This window comes from Astyanax mexicanus, chromosome 12 (assembly GCF_023375975.1).
Source record: "Astyanax mexicanus isolate ESR-SI-001 chromosome 12, AstMex3_surface, whole genome shotgun sequence".
Classification (NCBI taxonomy): Eukaryota; Metazoa; Chordata; class Actinopteri; order Characiformes; family Acestrorhamphidae; genus Astyanax; species Astyanax mexicanus.
In genome coordinates this window covers 26,049,426-26,071,233 of record NC_064419.1, presented here as the reverse complement: position 1 = coordinate 26,071,233, position 21,808 = coordinate 26,049,426, and the positions used below count along the sequence as shown (strand labels likewise).

At 36.4% G+C, this 21,808-nt stretch overlaps 1 protein-coding gene across 1 annotated transcript in view; it reads right to left on the bottom strand.

Moving 5' to 3' along the window:
* Window positions 1-9,550: 9,550 nt before the first annotated feature.
* The window catches only part of slc25a37 (solute carrier family 25 member 37), a 58,493-nt gene continuing 46,235 nt past the window's right edge, over window positions 9,551-21,808 (bottom strand). The window contains exons 2-4 of the mRNA XM_007235226.4: window positions 16,553-16,781; window positions 16,400-16,456; window positions 9,551-15,612 (exon numbers count right to left, since the gene is read on the bottom strand). Of these exons, the coding sequence (XP_007235288.2) occupies window positions 15,065-15,612; window positions 16,400-16,456; window positions 16,553-16,781 (834 nt within the window). The 3' untranslated portion in view covers window positions 9,551-15,064. The remainder of the gene's footprint in view (window positions 15,613-16,399; window positions 16,457-16,552; window positions 16,782-21,808) is intronic.

Genomic DNA, 21,808 nt, shown 5'->3' with positions numbered 1-21,808 from the left:
ACGGAAGCGCTTTACTCACCCAAATAAACAGTTTTCAAGAGAGAAATCTGTGTAGATTAACATCCAGTGCTCGTTTGACTCTAAAGAAAATGTCTTTGTAAGAAGTACAGTATTATTTACTTATCTGTCACATAATACGCCTTATAGTCCGGTGCGCCTTATGTATGAATATGGACCAGAAAATAGACATTTATTGATAGTGCGCCTTTTAGTCCGTAAAAGACAGTAATTCATGAAGTCCACTTATACTGATTTCTTATTAATATTATAAGACACAGTTCAATTAGCAATCTATTACTATCCTTTTATGGTGTTTTCTCATGAGAAAGAAAATACAGGGAAAATGCTGTAAAATATATTGGGAAAAGCCTGTAAAAAAAACCCCCAAAAAACAGTTTTTTACAGTGTGTGTGGGCCCACTGTTTTATAGGTTTGCTCCTGCTCAGCTCTCTCTAAACCTCCACTCCCCAGCATAGCATGCTTGCTGACAAATATGCCTGTTTTCCACATATTGCTAAAAGGCTTGTAGCAGGACTTGCTGGAAGTCTTGTAGGTGAATCAGTCATGATAAAGCTGACAGTAAGTAAGGTTGTCCGAGGTCTATCTGGCTCGGCCCTTGCACGATTGGTCACTCTTGATGGGGTCAGAGGTCTCTGTAGGGTTCCTGTGCTTGCTCTGCGCTGAGAGGTTGAGACAGGATACACACTAGTATCTATATACGTGCACACAAACTCATACATACACACATTTACACGTGTGCCCTTTTACAGTGCTTAACACTGCCAGACCGTAAAGCGCTTATTGCAGTGTGGAAACAGCAGATGTAGAATTCCTCTGTCCCCCATCAAAGCAAGGAGAAGTTGAAAAATGAAGCTTTAAAAATGTGCTCACTCCCAGTGCATGTGGGCGCTCTCAGGTTCTATTGTGCTCAGGCACTCTAGCAAACAATGAGCTCGCTGCTCGGGAGTGGAAAAATGTTTTGATAAAGTTCAGCTTTCATAGTTGTTTCTCCCTAAAGCATGCACAGGGTTAGGTTGTGGAAGTCTAGCATGTAAAAGTACCACCTACAAGAGTCCCTTCAGAAATTCAAATGATCTACTAAATGCATCTTTAAGTCACAAATGACCCCTATGTATAAATGATTACAGTACACTAATTAATGTTAAAATAGCAGCAGGACTAACTTCACAGGAGAGTTCAGCTATCTAATACATTTTTTTAAAGTCTGGATGACACTGGATTAAAATGTTTAGTCAACTTTTGTGACAATGCAGTAAATAGTGAGATTGAAACTGAATTTCTTTCTTATGTTGCTGGAGCTGCACTGTAAGTCTGGATTAGTTGAATTTACTTAAAAAAAAAGGAAATCGGTTGCCTTAAAAAGTTAAGTAATGGGTAATAAAAACTTAAGTTAGCGTAACTTTAAGTACCAAGTTATTAAAACCAAAGGGGAAGTTTTGTAGGGAACTTTTTAATTTTTATTATGTTTGTCTATTACGTATATTGAGTAAATAAAAATGTTGATTTCTTCTTACTTTTCTTTTTCATTTTTTTAATATTCACAGTAAGCCTGGATAAAATGAATATACTTAAATTATTTGAGGAAACCGGTTGCCTTAAGATTTTTAAGTAATGTGTACCAAAAACTTAGGTTAATTAAACTAAAAAGGTTTAGTTATTATGGCTAAATTTTCATTTCATTTGAGTAAAACACAGATTTAAAATACTCATAGAAAATAAGATAAAGATAAATAAGATAAAAAAAATGCTATAGAGAGAACAGTATTACATGTAGCCAACACAGAGTTAGCAGCTTATTAAATGATGCTTGTCCTTACAGCTTACAACATAGAGCCCTTGTAACCTGGCAGGTAATAGGGATTCCATTTTACAGGAAAAAAGATAATATTTTCACTTCCTTTTTAACTAAAAATCTGTTAATAAACAGATGGAACAAACAAATGGAACTGTGGTATAATCGCAATAATACACTTGAGGTTCGTGCTATAATATGTAATATTGGCACTGCTGAGCTGACCTATGCCCACAGAACAGCAGTGCCAATATTACAAAATATAACACGAACCTCAAGTGTATTATTGCTTGTATAACAAAAACTGTGTACAATACATTTTTAATTCAATTTATACAATTGCGTAACTGTTCTATAAACATATATTGTTTATACACTGTTCCTAATCTCACAATATAAATTCAATTTGACCTTATACCCTACCCTAGTTGGCCATGACAGCAGGCAATTTAGCTAAACTCAACTTCCACCTTCTCAACAAACGATAAACGGTTAAAAATTTGAAATGTTTTTTACTTAAAGCTGGAGTACAGTTACCATCACTGTAAAGAATACCAGTTAGCACTCAGACATCGCTAGCACCAACAAATAACCCACAGACAGGTTGTGTCTGTTTGAATCGAATCATGACTCTTGAGGAATCTCGTCTAGAAGAGGACGATCATCTGATAAGACAAGGCACTGATGGGTGTAACCACGAGTTGGGACTATAATTACCCATCTGCTTTTGTCACCTGTTTTTCCGAGTGGGATATGCTAGACTGCCTCTAAATAGGAACACTATCTGACAGAAGGAACTCCCTCTAACTCTCTCTTTCTGAAGAAGCCTCTCTTTGATTTTTTTTTTTTTCTTCAAATAAAAACATTCAAGAATAAGAAAAAGTGCAGTAACTGCTTGGAATATCACAGTCTCTCTGTCAGGTTTTAGGCTGAGGTTTAATGTTCTATATCCAACAATTTGTTTAACTGCCTTTTCAGAATCTTCAGAGACATTTTCCCACACGTGGATTAAGTTTAGTCACAGACTATATTTTTCTTTCAATAGAGAATTTCCATTGAAAATGATGTGTAATCCCCCTGTCTGGGAAACTGCCCTAAGTGTTACTGTCTAACTAATATACAGTGGTTTGAAAAAGTTTGGGCACCCCTGATCATTTTCATGATTTTTCTTTATAAATATCTGGTTGTTTGGATCAGCTATTTCAGTTAAATATATCATATAGCAGATGAACACAGTGATATTTGAGAAAGCAAAATGAAGTTTTTTAAACAAAATTAGGCTGGTGCATAAAATTGGGCACCTTTGTTGTTATATTGATTTGAATACTTTTAGCACTAATTATTGTATTACAAAAATTGTTTGGTAAGCTAACTGACCCTTGACCTACATATAAAGGTGAATCCAATTGGGTGAATCCAATTAGAAAGGGTTAAGGCGGTCAATAGCAAGTTTTTCTTCTCTTTGCATCTCAACCTCAAACCTCAAAACAACTCTCAAATGATCTGAAAACAAAGATTGTTCAACATCACGGTTGAGTGAAAGGATACAAAAAGCCCAAATCTCAAAAAAGCTGAGCTCAAAGAGATTTCAGCTGTCAATTTCCACTGTGAGGAACAGAAAATGGAAGACCACAGGCACAGGTCTAGTTAAGGTCTGACATGACAGGCCTAGAAAAATCTCAGATAAGCAGAGGAGAAGGATGGGCACACGCCGCAAACAGAGTCGCTTGAGGTATGCTAAAGCACATTCAAACAAGTCAGCTTCATTTTGGAATAAGGTGCTCTGGACTGATAAAACTAAAATTGAGTTATTTGGGGTGTGGTATGCATGGCGGAAGAACACAGCATTCCAAGATAAACAATTAAAAAATTTTACCCACAGTAAAATTTGGTGGTGGTTCAATCATGCTGTGAAGCTGTGTGTTCAGTTAAGTAAAAGTCTGCAGATTGAGAACAATGTTCAATCACTGAGAAAGTTGAAGTTGCATCGGGGCTGGATATTTCAACAAGACAACGACCCTAAACACTGCTCAAAATCTAATAGGCCATTCATACAGAGGAACAAGAACAACTTTATGGAATGATCATCTTAGTCACCAGACCTGAATATTATTAAAAATCTGTGGTGTGATTAAAAGCAGGCTGTTCAGGCTCGGAAACCATCAAACCTGCCTGAACTGGAGATGTTTTGTAAAAAAGAATGATCCAAATACCTTCAACCAGAAGCCAGACTCTCATTGAAAGCTATAGGGAGCGTTTAGAGGCTGTTATTTCTGAAAATGGAGGATCTACTAAATATTGATGTATTGATTTTTCCAGGCTGAAGTCATGGAAATAAAAACTTGTGGTAGTTTCTTCATCATAATCATATCAATTTTATTTACCCAAAATGACTAGTATATTGTATGGGCTTCATATCTAACCTTGATAATAATACAAATATTTCTTAACATAAAAACCCTCTCATGTAAAAACATAAACTTAAATTCCTGTATGCTAAGATATCTTATTAACATCTTATGTCTCAAACTTTCCTGTCCTCTAGCAAAAGATATTTCATTCCTTTACCTCTATTGTGTTACTTAAAATGTGCGTAAAGATGTAAACTGATTAGCCGACGAGATTGGCCACAGTCTCAAGACCACCATGGCCTCGACTGAGACTTGGCAGAAAAGGGGGGTTTCTAAACACCAAGAACATGAAGAATGATCTTGTCCAGGAAGACTCACAAAAACACAGAGATCAGATCTTTTGGGATGCTAAGCTAACTGGGGCTTCTTGACATAAAAAATTGTGTTGTATTTAAAAAAAAAAAAAAAGATTCAGTGTCCATTTTAGCTATTTCTTTATTCATAAGAAATCAACTAACTAACATTACCAGCAAGCTAGCTAAACTATTAACATTTGCTAGATTAAACGAGCTAGCTAATGTTACCAGGGATAGAACTAAGGTTAGCGGAGAGTTAACCTTAGTTCTGGAAGGCCTAGATAGCAGGCAGTAAGTCAAAACTAGTCCAATGATGCACCCCCTCTCAAAGTCAAAGGACAGCTGGCAAGAGTGTCCTTGAGTGCATTGTAAAGGCATGTCTAGCAGTCATTGATCTCTCACCATAGGGCACACTACCCAAAAGCAGCCTGTAAGTATTCTTACAGGGCTGTGGGTGAGGCACTTCTTTTTGCCCTTGTTGCAGGACCCAGGGCCCTATCATACACCCTGTGCAAGATGCGTCGCTATGCCTATTGCTATCTTACACCCTTTCAATAGTCAACATAGTTTAGAAATAATACTACACTGATGGTGTGGTGGTCTGGAATTGAGGTGTGTTCAGGTAAATTTTTGGCGTGGTGGTGGGAAATACAGGTGCGCCACTGACTGATTAAAACCTTCACAACAGTCAACAGTCAGCCGCCCAATCCTATCTTGAAGGAGCACCATGCACGTTGTGTGCCCTCAGCTAGTGTACAAAGTGCAAAAAGGCAGTCGAAATATTAACATGCCAAAGTCAGAGCGCACCTGGCTTTTAAAGGAAATTAAACCTGGCACACGGATTGGTTTATTTCACATTATGCCCAGAACACACCAGATTAATTAAGAGAATTAGTAGATGCCATTTTGCTTGTTTCAAGCCCCAAATATTTTTTGGGACCTCACAATACCAAAGACACACAGACACACCCTATATCCAGCTGCATTTTGTGCAATTGAGCAGTGTGCTATAGATCGCTAAAATAGGGCCTCCCAGTGACTAATCAGACCACGCCTAAAATCATTAACATATCAGCTTGAGATATGTATAACTGCATGATGAGTTTTGTAGCAATCCACGTGTATTATATTGCCAATTTGATTTATTTTGTAGACACTTGTGTCTACTGTAGGAACGTGTTCATAAAGCCTCAAAATACTTATGTAAGCATCTCCTAGCAACTGAAATATGCTTGTCAAAAAGGCACATTTTGGAGCTCATTTCACTACAGATGCTGGTTGAAATATGCCTTTTGAAATATCTATGCAAGCTTGGGTCAGTTGTCATAAAAGGATTATAAACAGCACATACAGTTATTTAATGTAGCCTTACGAATGCTGCCCGCTTTAGTAAAGTGTTCTCAATTTACCTACGTTTCAGTGCTAAAGCAGGTTGCTGTGGCCTTTAACAGACTTTTTTTCTCTGCTGTGTATGACAGAGACACAGAGGCACAGTGTGTGTGTGTCATTTCAGGATCTTCCAATGGCGTTATCTGTAATCCTAGGGGCACAAAGTAGAGGGGTGATTCAGAGCTGATAGTGTGATTGCAGAGGGACATTATATGGAGGGTTTGGACAGAGAACTTTGGAAGTATCTGTCTTTATACCACCCAGATAAACTGCTGAACATCTCATCAGACAAGAAAAAACAACAACAACAACAACAAACAAAAGGCAGTGCAGTGTGTGGGGAGGGTGTACGTGTCGTGGGACATGTAGTTTAACATCACCGTGGAGAAACCGAAAAGAGGTTCATTATGGGTTATTATAGCGCGGAAGGTCTGGAGATGAAAACACGTTTTTAACAAAAGGGGAAAAAAGAATATTGTGGAACTACCATTTTACCCAAAAGAACCCATGGTACTCTATGTGTGATCCCTTAAATAAAAACAGTTAAGAAGTCAATATACATTTCAAGGTCCTGTATCTTTCAGTATTATACTATTTCAGTTCTCTTGTCATTTTTATTATTGTCCTAAATAAACAATGGAAATTACGATGAGGACATTAAAGGGTTAAACAGTATAAATAACACCTTATGATGGTTGTCATGAGCTTGAATAATGACGCCTAAATATTACAACCTTTCATTTAAATAGTTTTGACATGATTTCCAGAAGAAAAAATATATGAAATACCAGTTATGTGAGTGTTGTTGTATTATTTATGTTACACCAGGATTTAACCTTAAAATATTTACAGTCATGATACTTATTTATCACAATAAGAAAAACATGTGAACCAGCTGCTCAATTATTTCAACTGATTTAATTTTGAGTGTTCAAAAAACTCAGAACTGGGCTCCCTAAGGACCAGTTTGAGAACCACTGGTCTTTAAGGATCCAGTGGGAAAAGGTATCCTCAAGCTCCCATGTATGTCTTTTTTTTTTTAAATAAAAGGGACATAAACAAAATATAAATATAGAAAACACTTATATTACCCCTTAAGCTATAGAGGACAAATAAACAAATGGGCAAATGTTCAGAATATTCTAATCAGGTCCACTGGAGAATAAGCTACACCCTTTGAAATAAAGCCTTTATTGAGAAGGGGAGTCCTAATGAATGGGTTGGGTAATTGGCTGTGTAAATTAGGGAGAAAATGAAGAAAAAAATTTAAATAAAATTATAAACAAGAATATTTCTGGTTGGTTCTACTGCTGGACAGTATGATAAACTACCCTTTAAACCACTGCTAATTTTTAAACAGCCATTACAACGGTCTTGTTCTTTGTTTTTCATTAACAACCTGGATAAAATAAGTTATTTTTAAGCGGTTTTATTTTAGGAAGTATATTTTTACATAAGCCTATATACGAGGGCTACATGTGAAAACAAAATAAGGCAAAAATCCTAACAGTTCAACTAACGACACTTACAGCTATAGTATCTGATGAGGTATGGAACCGTGGTTTCAGCGAGTACACAGACTTTGGTCTGTGGCGCCCTCTACTGCTCTAGTGTTGCCGGCAATATGAAACCGTGCTACCCTACTGTTTCTAGTGTATATTTAAGGGTAAAAAAAGCCATATTAGAAAATGCTCCAGGCAGGTTCTGGGGGTTCTGTATTGTGTATTTTCTTTTTTTAATCTTTTGCCTGACTCTTTGTCCTGTGATCATGTTAATGTAAAGATGCTTTGTGCCAACACCAGTTGTAAAAAGCGCTGTACAAATACATTTGATTTGATTTGATTTGAATTATCATAAAAACATTTTTTTAAATGTGGGTCGGCGCATGCGCAGTGCCGGTAAGAAGCACAGTTGCCAAGCTCGCGGTTTTCCCGCCAAATTGGGGCTATTTGATCTAGGTGTGGCGGGGTGCGTTTTTTGTGCTATTTTTGCTAAAATTACCGCAGCCACCAAAAAAACGGGGTGTTCCCTGGGACGTTAGGTCAACTAAACATTCAAAGTCGAAAAGAGGAAGGAGGGAGGGAGAGAGAGACAGAGAGAGAATCACAGTGTAACCACATTCACAAGGCGATGAAAAAAATGTTAAAGAGTAGAGAAGAGAGTTCAGGAGGGGCACGGAGTAAGTAAAATTCATTTTTTGGTTAATTATGTTATCATAAGTCGTACTTTCATAGTTGTTTTGTCATTTGCTTCGCACGTGTGAGAGACATATATTTTTGGCTTATATTTTTGTAGGACCTGGCAACCCTGGTAAGAAGCATATATGGGTAGCATACCTCAACAGAACACCGGTCGCGGATATTTTTAGGTATGTCTTTGTACAGTTTAGAAATGTACCTAACGTAAGTTTCGTCTGAAAACAATGGAAGAGCAAGCATTCAATCAGAAATAGTTTCCCTGTTGTATCTGGGCAGAAAAAGCAAAGCGAGCTCTCAGATTGGTTCTCAATTTTTTTTTTTTTTTTTACATTAAATGTCACTTTAGGGTTTCAGGTGTCAATCAGTTAAAAAAAAAGTTGTACAATGGCGTGAAAAAGTATTTTCCCAATTTCTAAACAAGCTCTAATATCAGACAAAGATAAATATAAAAGCACTTTTTAAATGATAATTTAATTCAATAAAGGAAAACAAATATCCAAACCAATCTAGCCCTGTGTGAAAAGGTGTTTGCTCCACCCTTGTGTCACCCTTGACGGCAACTGCACTCAAGCTTTAGCAAAATCTGCCAATGTGTCTTTTACATTTCTGTGGAGGAATTTTGGCCGACTGTTCTTCGGAGAATCAGCCACATTAGAGGTTTTTCAAACAAGAATGTCCTGTTTAAGATCATCCACAGCATCTCAATCAGACTTTGACTAGGCCACTCTAAAACCTTTATTTAGTTTTTTTTAAGCCCTTTAAATGTTTGTGTTTTGGATCATTGTCCTGCTGCAGAACCCAAGTATACCTGAGCTTGAGGTCATGAACAGATATTCTCATTCAGGATTGTCTGATAAAAAGCAGAAGGCAAGTAAGACCTGCAGTTCTTTAAACGTTCTTGGTTCTATTGTGACCTCCTGGATAGGTTTGCATGCCCTTCTGAAGTAACTTTGGTAGGCTGGTGACTCCTGGGAAGGTTCACCAGTGTTCTGTGTTTTCTCCATTTGTGAATAATTATATTTATATTAACACATTATATTTGTCTAATATTAAAGTCCGTTTGATAAAATGAAAAATGTAAGTGTGACAAAAATGCAAACACACAAGAAATCTGTAGGGGGGCAAATACATTTCAAGCCACTGTACATTACGACAGCGTTTTAGGGTCACTTTTTTAAAATATATTTAACTGTTAACTCTGAGAATAAAGTCACAATATTACAAGATTAAAGTCATAATATTACAATAATAAAATTGTAATATTAAATGGTTGCACGAGTTTACTCTTTTACAATTAGAAATGACCATACGCACCTCCCTAAAAAGCCAGTAAACCAATCTGAACAATTTATTAAATAAAGAAATAAATGCACATAACTGTTCACACACAATATTACATTGAACAGTATTAGTCTAATGCAAAAAAAAAACAACTCAAAGCAGTTCAGTTAAATAACTTTTTTTATTTCAGCTCCAGTGTTACAAACTGTAGCAGCATTTTCACAAATCAATCAACATTTTGCTTCTACATTGTGTTCTCCGTTGTAAAGTATCTTTAGTACTCTAGATGGCACTGTGTGTTTAATGTTCCTTCTGGTATTGTGCGCAGAGAAAGCAGCTGTATCTAATGTTTGGAAATCTCTTCAGTGGTGGGGACTATGGTTCAGTTGCTAATAGGAACGAAACTGGGACAGAAAGACATTAATGTGTACTTTCCTACAGAAAATATCGTAGTTAGTAGTAGTGGCGTTTAACACAAGAAAGAGAAGAGCCAAAGAGAATCACAATGATTAAACATGGGTTAGTCAACACATGCCGCTGACTAGCCTAAAGCAGTCTGACAGCAGATATAATATAAAAGTGATAAACGTGTAGAGCAAGAAATAATTAGGGTTTGTGCAGTTATTACAATAAATTATACAGCCATTCTTAGGCATACTCCTCCAGGCATACCCATGTTATATGGGCTAAAAAGCAGCTGTATAGCTAAAAGCAGATGTATGGCTTCATGGCCACTATACATTTAGCTAAATGCAAGTCCACAAACAAACACACACACAAAAAGCAATTTCAGGTTCCCTATATAAGGGACTAATGATCAGGACTATTGCAGAGGAACTCACCTACACAAAAAAAGGAAGAAAGATAGATAAAAATGCTAACAATAAATGGAATGGGTGTGATTAGCTGCTAACTAGCATTAGGCAAATTGATTAATGCTAATTAGGTGCTCCTAGTTTCTATTCATTGTAAGACATGTTAGCCATATTAACATACTTGCTTATTCTTCTATTCCTTTAAATATTATTACATTAAACCTCTCTCGAGTTTCTGAGTGATATTTTTTCATTTGTTTTATTTTTTAAAATATATATATAAAGCTATACTATGTGTGTGAGTGAGCAATCTTTGGGTCTTTGAGTTTAAAGTAATTACGCAACTTCAAAAATGCATTAGCGAATAAAAAAATAAACCAGTTAGCGTTTAATCAAAAGGCAAACAAACAAAGAAATCTTGAAGATTCCGGTGGAATTTAGAGAATTTAGAGGAACGTCTAACACTTCCGAGCTGTTTGGGGACAGAAGTCTGAAAAAAAGGGAGGCAAGGAGAACATCAAGTGTAGAACAGAGGAAAGACACTCTGCAAAACCAGCTAATCAAGTCTCCAGAACATCTTTTCAAAGGAAGGGCATTGCTGCTGGTAATCCTTCGTTATTATGAGATAAAGCTGCATAGATCATAAAAAAAATGCATCCAATCCACACAGTCCACAGGTCAGTGGAATGGCTGTTTCATGGTGTGCTAAAATATTATAGTACTTCTGACTTGCTACAAGGTCAGTTTCATACATTACTTCCAATCATTGGTCATTACTATACATGTACACATGAACAATATCTCAGAATCTATACATGAATATTAATTAGCAGAATATACAAAAACTCAAAACCTAGGAATCGACCAATATACCAGATTGCATTTTTTTTTAAATCACAAATTTATCGCAAAATAAATTTAGCAAATAATATTTGCGCCAATATTTCATCCTCTAATATTTATGACATCTAGCTCTTCATAGTAAATTCAGTGTCAGTGATGGAAATGTCCACAATGGCCATGCCATTACAATAGTAAAAAAAAAACAACATGTGAGATGTGTCAAGCTGCAAAATGCATCCGTGCATTAGTTGAGTGAGTCTTTAAACACTCTTGATGCCCCACTGGGACCAGCATACACACATGCTCTAAAATAAGAGCTAAAAATCCAAATAAAAATCTGAACAACAAAAAAAAGCAGGTAACGCAGTCACCTCTCATTAATATAATACAATATGTACAATATATATCACTTCCATAGACTTTATAGTTGTGCGTAATTTCAATGCAAAGCATTCACTGCTCAAAAATGGCAAACTTTTGAGCCAAGTCGACATCCATTACGAATGGAAGAATGAATCTAGATCCAGGATCTAGAGACTCACAGGCTTTGCTCTACAATAAAGACAAAATACTCTTGTTGTCCTGCATATTTTCAAAGAGGTCAAGCGTACCTTATTATGGAGTGCACTAAAAATATCAGTCAAGGCTTGTTTTTTTTTTTAATAATCCTATGCGCATCAACGCGTAGGTAAATATTCTCTAGGAAGCATCGTTTCAATGTACAGGGCACAGATACCTAGTTTTTACCTAGGTTGTTCAAATTTGTGGTGCACTTCAGGTGTAAAATGACATTCAACACTCAAGTCACAGGTGTTGCAGCTTTAGGTTTAGGAACGTTATTATGTAGAAGCCTATATAGTCTACATAGATATTTTGAACATGTAGCTACTAATTTCCAAACCCCCTTATTACTGTAAGCGGGTCACAAGAAGGGAGATCGTCACAATTTATGGAGGTAACAATAGCGCATAAAGTAGCTACTCCCATTTCAATCATTTATAAGATTTTTTTATCCAGTGCAAATCATTGTAACTTTTTACAGATATCCTGTAGTATACACACATTACTCCACCTCCCCATTTAAAACTAATCATGACAATGTTAAAGCAAGTCAAACACACCTACATCACATAAACTGGCCAACTGTCAGGAGTTCAAAGTCCAGGACATTTAAGTTTTTATCTTTATGACAAAACTATTTATTTGATAAAATAAAATGTTTGCTTCAAGAGAAATGTGGCACATCAGATTTGAATTGACCACTTGTCCACATCTACCACTGTTTTACTATCATCATCAGCACATATATAACTTTCTTAAGGTTTTTGATTCCTTTTACTACCACCTTTAATTGTAGAAATGCTTCTACAAAGAATCATTCTGAATGGCTTTTTCATCTACACCAATGGATTGTGTAGACAAATTGGCAAGGCCAATTGTGCTCCCATAAACTCCGGCTGCTGATGGCAAGTAGCTTATAGTGGCAGTTTTATAAATGAGGCCCCATGACTGTTAACCACTGGCCTAGGAAAAACTATGAACAACTTCTTTGGACCCGTCAAATGCATATCTTGGAAGGTATCATATTGGTCCAGAAAATAAACTATAGAAATCTAAAGAAATCTAAGTAAAGGCAGTCAGTCTTCTGCCCATGAAGAGCACTTTTCTCAAAAGCACAGTTATTTCTGTATTTATCCTGCAGCAGAAATGGGGAATGCGTTCTGTTAAATAGTCCGTTATAAATACTTACAGGAAAGAAAGAGAGACCTATAGACCCTCTGAAGCGAAAGCTGAACAAAAAACATAAATAGAAATTTCCTACTTTGAGTCTATAAATACAAGGGCAAAGCTAAACACATTGCTGGCTGACTGAGGGGCTGGGAGGATGTGACTTTGCGTCTGATTTTAGGGGCACACCTTCTTCTGGACAATCATTGTGATCACCATCATACACATACCGGTACTCATCCCATTAGACCGTGAATCAGGAATCAGACCCAAGAGTAGAAATATTAGGGCTACGCTCACACAGCAGTACAAAGTGGCTAAAATCAGATCTTTCTCTAGACAAAGATGTGTGGCAGTGTAAAGAATTTGGTTTACTTCAATATGTGGCATTAAAATTTGATACATACCCGATTTGCAGCAATGCAGAACAGCCAGATCAGAATTTACATGACTTTTGGGTTGAACTGGGCTTTCATTGGCGGGGTAGCGAGGTAAGAGAACTCAGAAATATTTGGAATGATGCATTTGCTTCAATAAAATTAGAAGGTTTGTGTTACAATTATTTCAAAAGGAATGAACAGCACAAACTGTACATACAAATGCGAAATGTAAAAACATCCCAAAATACATTTTATATTTAATAGGAAAATCGAATCTGGGCCACTTTTACCTGATGTGTGAGCATAGTCTAAAAGACATGAGAAATTAAGTTGAATTTTGTTCTCTTTGTTCTCATTTCCTCTACCTAGAGGGACATTTTTGCATGTGTACACTTGCATATATATTTATATATAAATATGCCTAAATATATAATTTTCTGCTTGTAACAGCAATAAGTTCTTTCAATAAATAAATGTTCAGCAAAATTTCTACATTCTTCTTTTCCATTTTCTGAATTGTACATAGTGTGTACTGAGAAGATCACAGGGCAAGTTGATGCAGTGTTGGTCTTCAAAAATCTTTTCTGTGTAGAACGGATTCTGTCCTGAGGGTCCTAACTGAAGCCTCAGGAGTGGGCAGTGTCAGCAAACACTAAATTTAACCTCCAGTGGTTCACAGCTCTGTTCCTGGAGAGCACTTGTTCAGAATACATTGGCATTTTTCTGATCTTGAACACAGCCTACTTCAACTTAAGAAAATATTGTTGACCAACCTATTTACATACTGCTCAAAAATGTTTTTATAGCTCTTATTGCAAGGTTGGACAAGCTTTTTACAGCCAGGCTGCTTTTATACACTAAAAACATTAGTTAGCTAATAGGAAGGCACCAAATATTTAGCTACTGAAATTTTTGGCCAAAAATGGTGATGGTGAAAAAGACCAAACAACGTCTAAATTATTTTAAGTCATTTTGCACTGACACTCCATCCACACACACCTGGCTCCCTCTATAGAAAGTATGTTAAGCATAGATAATCAATAAAGAACATTTCATATTATAATATCATTCAATTATTATTATTGTAGATTGTAGAAGCAGGATATTAGTGTTGCGGTTGAGTTGTGCCATTATTAGTTTTATTATGTATTCATCTGCTAATTTTTAGATCAACATATTGATGGATTTTAAATAGCAAAAAATGGCATCAAGGAGCTGACAAACAGCACAGTATGATAAGCATGGCACTGCTAAGGTAAATGTATTGCGCTTTGTTTGTTTGTCTGCTGGGAAATAAAAGAAAGTGTTTAATAATTTTTTTTAAATAGTAATTTTGTAGTTGCTTTTTCTTAAAAAAAATGCCATTTAATTCATTTGATGGTAAAAAAGTGACAATGAATCAAAAATGGCAAAAGATTAAAGATATTTGGTATTTGTTAAATGTTTCATTTTAATCGGTTTTGGCCAACAAAAAATATTTGGTGCATCCCTAATAGCTAACAATGCTAACTTTCCATAAACCTTGATTACACAACAGAAGTCAAAAAGTATTTGTTATTCCAAATAAGTAGAATAATGTTGTTTTTTTTTCGCAAACAGGGATTAAATCTAGTTCTGGACTAAAACCCATTTTCAATGGAGCTTTTCCATTGAAAGGAAAATATAGTCTACGACTAAGCCTAATACCTTTCCAGGAAACTGAACCATAGCGGACTAAGTTCGCCTGATCCATAAAGTTTAACGCGATTTTGACGTAAACACTTAAAAGTTTATCCAACCTTGCAAATGCATTTGTAGACAGGACATAAATCAGTAGGTCAATTAGCTGTTTTGTTTAACCAGGGAAAATGCCAAACTTTGCAAACAGCAGGTTCCTCCAGGTCCAGCATCAGAAACCACTACTCATAGCCCTATGTTGGTCCCGTCTTGTTCGCCTCCTTCGACAGTTCCAGGTTGTGCTGCTCCTTTTGGGTCAGAAAGTACTTGAAGAACTCGTAGACTGACCACGCAATAGCCGTGGAGGGCATCTGGTAGATAACCCTCGCCCTCACACCCTTGAAGAAGGCTGGCAGACCGCCCAGCCGATAGACCGTCCTGAAGGCATTGGCCATGCCTGAGAGATGGCCACTCACGTGTGCCGAGCTGAGGGCCACATTCTCCTGCGTGTTCAGCAGGGTTTTGCACACGTCCAGAGGTGTGGTGACTGCAGCAGACACTGCGCCGGCCGCAGCCCCAGACAGAATATGTGTCCCGGGCCAGTACTGCCGCTGAGGGTTCAGCCACTCCTGCATAAACTCATAGGTGATGAAGTGCACAGCCTGGAAGGGAATGTTCATGGTGAGCTGAGTGCTGTAGCTGCGGTAGAAGGCAGCCAGGCCCTCGTTACGGCTGACCGTCATCACGCAGTCCCACAGGCCTCGGTAAGGGGAGTTATACATCTGCATGCGCTGCTTTACCACTGTGGAAAGAAGGAGAAGAGCAAACAACAGTTACATGTTTAATGTTTAAGTAACTGCATTACTATCATAATTATCACTTGTTTCATTGTCCCTAAAATAGAACCCTGTGCCAAAAAATGAGATTTAAAAGATTATATATATATGAAAATAAATTAATACTGAAATGCTGGAAAATTTCAGAAGAAAACTTCAGCTACTCAATTTAGATCTTTTTGAGGGTTACCTTTTTCTTTTACCAAAATATTTTCCCAAATATTTCGGTAGGAAAAATTATGAGCTGACAGCGTTCGGCCAAATAAACTAAATGGACTATGGTTTATACTAAACAATGTTTTTGATGATGGGACCAAATAGTTATGTAACTGCTTTTTATTTGAAAAGCAATTAAAAAATAAATGAATGTTATTTAATTTATATGAAACAGTAAAATGAATGAAAACCTGCAAAGAAAACATGTTTGGTGTGTGTTGTGTTTCTATTTAGTGCATAACAATTTGCTTTTTTATTTACAACAGCCAAAAACAACGCACATGTTTAACCACAAACACTTAACCTCACTAAAATCTTAATGTTTAAATTCCTCATGTTTGTTACAAACTATATAGACATTTTAAAACTTGCAGTTTCTGCTGCTTAGTTTCCAGATAAAAGTTTTTTACATTTTGATGGTTCAATGAAATTAATATCGTTTAACCTGGTTGAACCTGAAACTGATACAACCAACTTAAAACTGAAACCAAAAAAATATGATAATATAATAATACTATAATAACTTAATTGTGGTACCTTCAGCAGGGTTCATGACTGCATCATGGAGGACCGTAGCTAAACTTCCTGCGAGCCCTGAGAGAAAGAAAGAATCAAACATAATTGTACAACACTGCATAACGTCTTTAGTATTGGGCTTTTACAATGGCAAATGAATATAGTCATGCACACCGTTGGCAATGTGGCTGTTCCCTCCATTCTGAATGATCTCACTGAGACTGTGCTTGATGCGTTCATAACAGGCAAAGTAAAGGGCATGGGCAGGGCCGGCCCCCAGCACAGTGATGTTGAGACCCCTGAACGGCCGCATAAAGCCCTCGGTTCTGGCAATCCTCTGCAATGCTTCATACACACTCCGGTACTGAGCCTTCGGGTCTGGCTGTAAACTCTGCATACGGGTCTGCGGACACAACAAGGACATAAAAGTTATGAAAGAATAACTTTTTGCTTACAAGTTGAGAGAACATCCATTATTTTGCCCTACTATTTTAATGTCATTAGAATTTGATTTTGAGTTTCAAGTCAGGTTTGAGTCCGCAATTTCAACCTCTTTCAAAACGGTTTAAGGTAGGATCCGTCATGATAAGATTATTTTGTGGATGATATAGCATCCCAGGTTTTATGATAAACGATATTATTGTAATTTTAAGAATATTTTTTTTTATTAACCACAGTTTGGAAAATATCTATTTTTTTTCTTCACTTACTGCAGTCAACACTGTGTGTATGGAGTTAAAGTTATTGAAACATTGATCATTGCATGACTGTCTAAAAAACTGTTCACTGTTACATAGGTGAACAAACATACAAACAATGATATCACAATTATCAAGTATTACTGAGGTCATGTCCATTAATTGCACAATATTACACAATGTAATTATCATTAAATGCCTACTTGAGGTGAAACTAAAATATATCCAACTTTTTTACATTCTAAACTTAATGTAGTTTTAATGGGCTATTAGAAAAACAATATTGACTTTAAAATTACAACATGCAGATTTGTACCTTAAAAAATGGTTTATAGTTTTACACTATGTATCCATGTACTGTTCCTTTAAAAACGTACTACCGCCTGTGTAGTCATGTGACTAAACCCCATTCATTCTGCGACATGAAAGCTTAAAACACTGAGCCAACTAAGCAACTTGAGCAGCTTAGACCGAAGAAAAAGGCTGTCTGTGGATTGTTAAAATATTCATTTATTAACTATAATCAAGGTAAAATGTCCAGTTAATTGTGATATTGTTTAGAGGTCATATTGCCCAGAACATTTGAGGACAACCTCAGAGAACCTGAGGACACTGGGGTAAAAAGGGCACTTGGCCTTCAGGTTTCAAAAGAGTATGCAGGCATAAATTAATGACTACAACAATGAATGTTAATATAATGTTAATATAAATATGAACATAAAAAACTATGATATAAGGAAGATATATTGAGATACAAATGGGTGGTATAAAGGCAATACCGTACCCCTCAGCATTTAAAAATGTCTTATCTGTGTATCTATTACAAGGAAAAAGAGCTCATCCATTCAAGTGTATTTAAAAGAACCACAGGTTGGAGGCACTGTGAAGATTGTAATGTAACAGACTGAAAACAGGTGGGGTAGTTTTGACACAGCAGTGTCCTGTGTGTGTATGAAGTGCAAGTTTGAATGAAAGGCAAAGTTGAGCCTCAGAACAGTTGACAACATTCCTAAGACTATTCCCTCAACTGTGATTAAGGGAAAGGTTTGAACTAGTGCTGGGCGGTATGACCAAAAATGTACATCACAGAAATTTTCAAGATTCTGACGGTTTCATGGTATATCACAGTATTTTTATTATTATTATTATTATTATTATTATTATTATTTATAGATTTTGCATGACTTGGCCTTAATATAGGTGTGTAACTTACTCTACTGTTAGGAGTACATATAATATTAAACATTAAGGCTTTAAATTAAGGTTTTAAGTAGTATAGGGTTCACTTCATCCCACAAAATTACACAGTATATGAAGAAATAAGACTTAATTAGCAGAAAAACAGCTGAAGAATTTAAACAATGGACCTTTAAAAAGGATTCCTTTTCAAAACCTAAGTATTTTAAATAGTTCCATAAACAATATAAATGGACATAAAATACTCAAAATGTAAGTATTCAAAAGATATATTTCTCAGAAATGTGATTGCACAAGTAAGTTTAATATCAATTTACAATGTTATTCTTACAAGTCATTAGAGGCATTATATTATGTAATTTCTTATTTTTTCATTCACAATTTCACTGGTTCTCCAGTCAGCAAATTCATTCAGTTCAGTGTGCATATAAACAATCCTTCAAGCTACAGTATTAATATATTTTAACAGGGCTATAGTTACTGCTCTTCAATTTTTTTTCATTTTGTGTCCAGTGTTTTAGGTAGTTTTATCACATTTGTTTCTGAGCTGTGGAGCAATTGCATAATTCAATTTCTCTCTCTTTCTTTGAGTGAATAATTGCGAAAGCTTTGGTCGTTTCCTGTTGTTTTTCTATTGTACTTTAATAAAAAACATTCATACAGCGAGGGACAGCTGCAGGAGTTCCAGTGTTAGCTTATTATGCTAACTGGCTAGCACTAGCTAACTAGCTAGCTGTACCAGTATGCTTCATTGGTGGTGCTGTTCTATGCATCGCTCTGTAGCACCTCTAGTGGTGTGGCAGTATGTGAAAAACGCAAACCGGAGGGGAAATTAAAACAGGTATACCAGATGCACAGATATATCTCCCAGCACTAGTTTGAAACTCTTGTAAACGTGTGTGATTTGAACCTGAGTTAAATGTAACACTCTGTGCTGTGGTGTTTATTCTGTTATATAATTAATTTAGCTATCTAAGCTGACCTATGAAGCTTACGGGCTCTCTGATATTCTGTGCATCTGTAGATAAACTAGCTAAATACAGCCTAGCTTAGCAAGTAAGCTACAAATAAAAACACCACGGAAGAAAACTTTAATTTTAGCTTTCTGTGCATTCATCCAACCGCTGCTCATTCTTGTATAAATGTTTATATGTATGTGGAGTTTCAGTCAGACTTGAGTTCTGTGGTAAATGGAAAGCCATAATCATCAGATTGGTTCAAAATTAAGCTACTGTATTACTGATATTTATTAAAATGTACACATAATTCACTTAGACTAAGAACTTGTGGACACATTTATCTTCATATCCTTGTTATTTATCCTCATATCTAACAGACTTAGACAGCAAGGTGGCAAGTAAAACAAAGGTCTATCTGTCGTACTCACGCAGCTTATGCAAATCCCCACCCTACTTAAACTGTATAGTGCGGTAATGTTTTTAAAAAAGGTATTGGAAAAAGTGGGCCGTATATTAAGGTAAGATTTTTGGTCTAAATGTGCAGTCCTAGTTTCTAAATATGAATCAAGGCCCAGCCATACCTTTAAACATATCATTGCTCACTTTTTAGATTTTTTTCTTTTTTGATATGGAACTGTCTGAATGTTTTTTCTTTCCACTTTTGCCATTTTAGCAAGCTGCTAGCAAAAAAATAATTCATGTGAAAAAGACATGTTTCTTTTATTACTGGCACTGACCTTTCAGCAAAGTAAGTGAAAGATGAACAGTACAAAGGTTAGAAGTACTTTCCCAATGCCCAAACCAGTCAACTCATGGTTAAGACATGCCATTTTAAGTGCTTAACTGAGTTGGAGGAACAGCAGTATCAATAGAACAATAGAGAGTTTAAACATTCTTTTAGGAGAGTTTGGGAAAAATCCCAAAATGATTCAAATCCAAATGTCCATTTCCTGCAGCGACAGAAATGTCTGCCAGAGCTTTTCTTGAACAAAAATGTTTAAAACGTGAATCTCCACTGATTTCTGCAAAAAGATTGTCTATGTTTACTTGGAAAATAAAAAAGCACATTTTGTCAACAAAGCGAAGGGAAGGAAATGGAATCAATATGCGAAGAGAGATAGAGACGCAGCCCATCTCTGTTGGTACTAGAATTCTCAGCTGTGATAAAAACTTGCTTTGTGATGTGTGAACAATTTGACATGAGAATGAATGACAAAAGCAAAAAGAAATATAGCCGCAAGCGGCGATTTACGGGGTTCGAGCGTCACAGGCAAAGAGGCCCCTGGAGGCCAGTTAGGCTTAAAACCTGTTGCTGGTTGACCGTCATCACCAAACTGGATAACCAAGCTGGGTAACCAGCGTGACCATAAAGACCAAAATGACAATGCTAGATGAGTGGTGTGAGTAAACTAGTTGAAAAGCATTGATAAATTGAGCTGTAGTGTTCATCAGGTTTTATGTGGTGTCTTGCTGCACTCTAGTGGGCATTTGGTGAAACAACTTCAGTTCTTAAATTCAAAAAACACAAGGCATAAAAAGGGCATATAAATAACCCATATATAGTGTATAAGTTTTGACCTGATAAACATTCTGCCTGTCAAAAGCTTGCTGGAATGTGATTGGCTAATAGTGACCACAAAAGTGTCCATATCAAACTTTCATTTGGTGTACCATTAGTGCATGGGCCATAGATGATAATTGGCTAGGATGACCTTGATAGCTTGTATGGTTCTAGAGAAACAGCTATCGAGCATTGGCCCCGCCCCCTGGGGGGGGTGTATGTCTACTTAAACTGACAGGGTATCTGAGAATCATGTAATGATCAAAGGACTGAAGTGGTATTAGTGTCAGGTTAAGCATTCAAAAGTTATAAGTGTTAAAGACATTTTACTGCACCATGGTAGAACTCATTTGCATATGGCGGCCATATTGTTTATAAATGTAAAGATTTTTTTTAATAATTATTGAGGAGTAAGCTCTGCTGAACTGTTTGACACCAAACATGTCATGATTGGTCAAGGATCCAAGGACAAGATCTCAAAAGTAGGTTTTGCATATTATGCAAATTTTAAAAAAAATTAAGTGGGTGGAGCATAAACAAGAATGACCCAGGCGGCTGACCAGCATGAACAAGAAGGATAAATATGTTCAATTAAGCAAGACAAGCAAGATTGAATAAGTTCAGCAGAGCTTTAATTTAGAATAATTCACCTGTAGCTGTTTCACCAAATGACCACCAGAGCGCAGCAAGAGACCACATATAACCTGCTGGAAATCTATCACTCTATCAGAAAGACAGAACATTCCCTATCAGTGTGTTTCTATTTATTAAAAAGAGAAGAAAAGTCCGATTGGGCTCCAAATTGGTACTCATGATCAAGTGGTCTGTATATACATGTATGTAAATTTGTGTGTTGATAGGGTCAAAGGTTCCTGACTTCTGACCATTTAGGTTTGAAAAAAGTGATAATACAGGCTTATGGCCTACAAAATGGCTGTTGCTCTTTGGCCATATTAGAGGCAAAAAATATCTGATTTGGCTCAAAATTTGCAATCAGGATCACAATATCAGTCTA